This window comes from Myiozetetes cayanensis, unplaced genomic scaffold (genome assembly GCF_022539395.1).
Source record: "Myiozetetes cayanensis isolate MyiCay16 unplaced genomic scaffold, myiCay2020 scf22, whole genome shotgun sequence".
In the NCBI taxonomy this organism is placed as follows: domain Eukaryota; kingdom Metazoa; phylum Chordata; class Aves; order Passeriformes; family Tyrannidae; genus Myiozetetes; species Myiozetetes cayanensis.
Window position 1 is genome coordinate 5,694,365 of NW_026087434.1, and position 5,845 is coordinate 5,700,209.

General features: G+C 48.2%; 1 protein-coding gene across 1 annotated transcript; it reads right to left on the reverse strand.

The window, feature by feature from the left end:
• Positions 1-550: 550 nt before the first annotated feature.
• Positions 551-5,440, reverse strand: WFIKKN2 (WAP, follistatin/kazal, immunoglobulin, kunitz and netrin domain containing 2). The gene is made up of 2 exons (XM_050319108.1): positions 4,898-5,440; positions 551-2,734 (listed from the first exon to the last, which is right to left on the reverse strand). The coding sequence occupies exons 1-2, from the start codon at positions 5,096-5,098 to the stop codon at positions 1,223-1,225; spliced, it is 1,713 nt and encodes a 570-aa protein (XP_050175065.1). The 5' UTR covers positions 5,099-5,440; the 3' UTR covers positions 551-1,222.
• Positions 5,441-5,845: the final 405 nt, after the last annotated feature.

A 5,845-nucleotide genomic window follows, 5' to 3' on the forward strand; every position in this document is an offset into this window, starting at 1 on the left:
ACATTTTTTTGGGCACACAAAGGTTAAAATGATCGATCCTATGTGTATGCACTCGCTCCCACCCCACAGCCCGTGCTGCTCTCCCAGGGAATTTATCCACACGTGTATATACAGTGGTCTGGTAGAAAGTGTTTTCTGAGGTTTTGAAATGCTCTAAAAAGGCTCTAAAAGGGTAACACTGATAAAAGCCTTTAAAGAGTGTCCACTCTGCCTGCCCGTGTCTGTGCAGTTCGGATTCAGCAGCCTTGTGTCTGCCTAATGCAGTTTGCAGGCTGTGTATTGCACTTTCCTGGGCTGAATTTTGTTCTGACTCCTCTTGCTTTGCTCTCTCATCTATAAAAGCAGGATTTCTACTGAAAACAAGCAATAAATTGCTGCGTATGCTCAGGTGGAAAGCATTTTCAAAAGCAAGACAGCTGGCAGCCCACACTGCTGTCCTTCTGCCTTGGACTTTTTGTGATAGGCAATAAATTGATTGAAACTAAAATAGGGAATGAGAGTGTTTGCTGACCTTGTTCTGGTAACAGAAAAGTCATTTCAGGGTGAGACTGTGCCTTGAGCTTCTATAGGGACCTGTTGTCCTGGGCATAGGATCAAGGGAGTTTTTCCTCCAGAAAGGATTGCAAGATAGGTAGTAGTTGCCATTTTGAAACGAAGTTTTTAAAAAGAGAAAGGAAAATATCAATTAAAAGAAGCAAACTCATAATGCATAGGTTGGTTAAATGTTCACAATTGTAAATACAGACAATAATTTACAGGCTTTTCTCTTGAAATATTAGTGCTGCTATAAGGAGCCAAGCACGTGACTTACTTACAACGACATACCATCGCATTTCCAGACTGAAAATGAGGCAGATTAAATTGACATTATATATTACTTAGCTGTGTACCAACTAGCCAAACAAACACTATGAATTCCGTCATTTATGATGGAAGCTACATAAAAATTGCATAATTACTGCAGTGAGTCACCTATTTAAATGGCACTCCTATATGGACGAGTTGATTTCAATGCAAGATTAATAGCCTTTTGCTGCTGGTTTACGTGCTTGCCAAGGACCAAACTACGTTGTTGCTAAGCATCATTAATGGATTAAAATAGGGGTTCTGCATAATTCCTACGGTGTACCTTCGAACAGCGCGCTTCGTTTGTGCACTAGCCTAGCTCTCGTTAAGCCCTACGTAACACACGGAGCGGGGCGGCTGGCGCGTGCGAGGGGGGTTAATGCAATCCCAGGAACTCTTTCAAAAGCTCACAGGTTTTCTTGTGGATGACTTCGCGGAGCTTGCGCACACGCCGGACGCTGGAGGTCCCCACAAAGCTGTCTGGCTGCAGCACGGCCATGCCGTTGTGGACGTCGCCCATGATGATGAGCTGGCCATCCACCGTGGTCATGTTGGGGCACGGGCAGCTCCAGTCCATGTTCAGGAGCGTGATTTCCAGGGGTTCCTTCCCCAGGAATTTTAATCCCATTTTTTCGTCCTTGAGGATCTCCTCCACCGTCACCAGGGCGTGCCCCGAGTCTTGGTCTTCGGTGAGCTCCGTGATGCGGCCCAGGATGACGAAGTCGCTTTTGCAGAAGCTCGTCACCAGCTTCTGGCGGGGCTTGCAGGCCTTGCAGTGCGTGTTCTTCGGGAAGGGGCACATCTCCTCGCAGGCCTCCCGGCTCTCAAAGTTGTTCTCGTTGCCTCCACACCCGCCGTAGATGAAGGACTGGCACTGCTTTGTCAAGCTGTTGTAGGCCCACCTGGGCTCGTAGGCCTTGCAGTGGCCTTGGAGGGCTGGCAGGTTGCAGATGTTGATGGGGCCGTTCATGCACGTTAACATGCAGCTCTCGTAGGTCTCAAAGTGGTTGAGGTTGCTGTTACAGTTCCCGTAGATGAAAGTAAAGCAGTTGTTTTTCTTTGCATCATAGTACCACCTGGTCTGCTCTTCCCCGCAGTCTTCGCTGTCCGGTTGCTTCAGGCACTCATCGGTTGGGAAATGCGTTTTGTTTTGAGAAGCTTCCTTGGATGTGGGTTCTCCTTTGATGACTGACAAAGGGAAGTCGGCCCTGAGGAGGCCACCGCTGTTCTGGGCGGTGCAGGTGTAGATTCCCGCGTCCTGCAGCTGCGTGTTGTAAATGACCAGCTGGGCGATGTTGGTGACCACGACGTTCCCTCTGACGTGATTTGGCCTCATGATGACTTTGTCTTTCCCATCGACCTGCTTCTCCCACGTGATCTCCGGCTTGGGTCTCCCTGTAACGTCACAGAGGAAGCTGACGGTCTCTCCCACGTAGACGGACTGATGGACGGGGTTGTTCACGAGCGTGGGCGGCAGGATGTCGACCACCGTTGTCTCGGAGTAGGCAGTAGTTGGGCGAGCTGTTGTTTCTGGTGGGATAGGGCTGGTGTTTGGCCAGGTGAGATGGTACCTGCAGGTGACCACGTTCAGTGTGATGCCTTTGATGCAAGCTTCTGCATCCATGTAGCACTTGTTGTAGTAGGTGAGCCCGTCGGAGGCGCAGGTGAAGCTCGGCTCCTTCTCACACCTGTCCTTGCACTTGCAGACGGGCTGCCCGTCCCAGATGTCACACTCTGAGCCTTGCTGGATGCACATGAAACGGTCACAGGTCGCCTCCTTGGGCATTCCCACCGGCCCTTTCTTCCCCTTGACGTCCATGTACCGAGCGGCCACACAACTCTTTGTTCCACAGACATTGGGGCAGCACTTCTCAAAGGTTTCACACTCCTGTGGGGAGGAGAACAACCCCATCGTTACTGGGGACAAAGTAGAGGCCTTTTTGGAGACCCAGCAAGCAGACAGCCCAGAAACTCAGGGGACACGGTCTGCCACAGATACCTGTGGTCTGAAAACTCAGTGTCCCCACAGGCAACGAGTAAAAACATCTCCTCAGCATCTCCCAGGAGGTGTCTAAACACACTGGGGGTTCTGAAGTGCTTCAGGAGGAGACTCTCTGGAAGGAAAATGTAATTCTGTTTCTTAAACACAAACCTCATCCTAAGTCTTTACCCCAGAGTCACATGGACTGCTTGGCTACCGAACCAACCACCCCCCTTCCGTGCTCTCCCAAATGCCTGAGGACAAGTCCTGAGAAACAAGAGCGGATGGAAAGTCTTATCATATGGCTGTAGGCAGTAATCCTTCTTATTTTCCACAGAAGTATGTAAAGTATTATTTGAATTCCCTGAGACTAACAGCCTGCTCTTGGAGGTGAAACTGCCAAGGATTTGTAATTGTTCACATTGTAGAGGAAATAATAGAATATCTCAAAAGTAAGGTAATTCTTGCTCCAAAAATAATTTTTCTATGGTATTTAGAAAAACAAACCCCAAACAGCTCATTATGGCTTCTCTGTCCTATTTTAGTCCTATTTTCAAATGCAGCATCGCTCTTCTAGTGATTTATTACACCCCGCCTCGGCTACAGTCAGCTCTAAATTGTGGTTAATTTTAGCAGAATTTTCATCTTCTGTGCAGAAAAGGTATTTGATACGTGTGATCATGGCTGCTGGGTCGTTATGGATTACTTTAAGGGACCATGAGCATTGTTACCATGTGCCCAACAGGTCACACTCACACCGTGTTTTAAACCTCTATGAGCCCCCTGAAATCCATCAGCTGTCTCTGTAAGTGAGGACAACATGGTTTTCAAGCTACCAAACCAAAGAGCTTCCCCTGAGTCCAGTATCCTTTCCTTATTGGGAAAAAGATGACCTAATACCAGAACTCTTTCCCCATTTCCAGCTGCACATTACTAGGTTTCAGAAGCAAGGCTGGAAACCAGGATGGGTGAGGTTTTCAGCTGGGGTTAAGGAGTGTGGCTTGGCAGAGTCCGTGGCTGCCTGCAGACCACTCACTCCATCCAAGATGCCAGGACTCTGTGCTGCCACAAAGTGAATATTTGTAGCCAGTGGCTTCTGGATTTCAGTTTTTGACCAGTAAATTATTAAAACATTGTCATCTACTGCTGGGGTTTTGCAAGTGTTTTAGTATTCATTGCTGCACCTGGTAGTTGGAACAGAGGAGGCTTATTTGAGAATGGCAGAAGTAAAAAGAGCACCTTCATTCCCAACACATGGGATCCATCTGAGCAAATGTCTTTGTTTACTTATGACCAGCATTTTTGTCTGTTTTTTCACCCTTTTTAGCATTGCAGAAACAACCTGGCTACAGAGCACAAACCCAAACACTTTTTCTCAGCACAGTACATGTTCCTGTCAGCCAGGTTTGGGCTGCAGGAGCTTTGTTGTGGGACATGATGTAAGAGGCAGGACAAGCAGGTATTTTCAGATGCCAGCTTGAGCTGGCAGTGCTGACAGGTTGAAAAATGAATTTTGGGGTTGTAAGCTAAACACATTTTAAGCTGGGAGCATCCCACAGAACATCTGCCTGGTCATTTTAGCCATGCCCTGTTCTGCACCCCAAGCACCCTTTGTGCTTCAAGTGCAGCAAAGGCTGATGATTTACACGTTAAATCAAACAATTTCATACAGGATTCCTCCCAGGAACATAAAACATTGACGATGGCCACCAACAACAAAGAGCGCGGTGACACTGCTAAAATTCTACAGACTGGCCCCAGTGCATGCTGAGTGCTGGAGTATCAAATTCAGACGGTTCTTTCGACATGAAAGCGAGGAAAAGGATCAAACAGAGCGAGCCCTGTGCCCACATCAGCATAAGTGACAACTGCCACACACCTCCCTGCTTAACAGCAACTCATCAGACCTTTCCTATTTTATGTAGGTCACAGGTCAGTGAAACACATGCACTGTCTGCACCGAGTCCTGCACGGTGCCAGCGCCCTTCTGGTGGGACAGACACAAACGAGCCCCCAGCCAAGCCCCCTCACCGCCCGTGACGCAGAGACACGAAGATGCGCATCACTCACCAGGTCAGCGTCGCACTCTCGCTTGCAAGTGCTCTGCGCGTCGACCCACAGGTTGGGGTTCATGTCATTGGGGCATATCCCAGCGTGGGAATACCGGATTGGGGGCAGAGCTCTCCCTTTCAGAGAGACCTCCAGAAGCAAGAGGACACTGCTCTTCCCCAGCAAGATCCACATCCACCGAGTGAACAGCACCAACAACATCTCAGAACTTCTCCAGGGCAGTGGCAGTGTCCGAGCTGGAAGTAGTTCTTGCTTGCTTGGGGTTGCTTTTTTTTTTTTTTGGCAAGCCTTAAATTTTTGAGGAACCCAGATGCACCTGACCTCGGTGAAAGCTTCAGCGAGCTCCTCTGCTGCCTCTGTCGATAGTGCAGTTTGGTCTGGACCTCATTGGATTAAAGGTCCTAGGAAGTTATCCCCTTATTTTAAGAGAAACGCTACTAGTCTGAGCAGAGTTAGCTCTATTTATACCCTGCCTCTGTTAACAAGTCAGAAAAAGTAAACTTGATTTCTTTGACAGGCACACGCTTCCTATGTCCTGGTGGCAGTCAGACAGATTTGTTGCAAGAAAAAAAAGCTGGAAAGAGTTCAAAAGGCTGGAACTGGCATGGTGGGACCCCTGCATGTTTCTGAATGCAGGGAGGCCTTCTTAACCCCTTTAGACCTAAAGTACTTCCCTATGCTAAGAATGGCATTTACTTCTGAAAGGGGACTTGTCTAAATAACACGGACCCGCGGTCAGGGGATTTCCCCACGGCGAGGGGCTGCACAATCACTTGCTGAAAGGAACAAGTAATAGGATTGAAGCAATTAAAGCCAAAACATCATATTTTAACAGAGGAAGTAGGGGAAGAAATAACTTATTTAAACGTAGGATTGACAAAGCAGAATGTCTTCAAAACTTCTCCCGGGGCTCCTCCGGGCTTTTTTCTTCCTTGGTGGGGAGATTTC

Bases quoted from the DNA above. Each gene is read 5' to 3' on its own strand.
- WFIKKN2 (XM_050319108.1), bottom strand. From the start codon at position 5,098: ATGTTGTTGGTGCTGTTCACTCGGTGGATGTGGATCTTGCTGGGGAAG. The intron at 2,735-4,897 runs GTGAGTGATGCG...TCCTCCCCACAG, and splicing joins GAGAGTGCGACGCTGACCTG to GAGTGTGAAACCTTTGAGAA.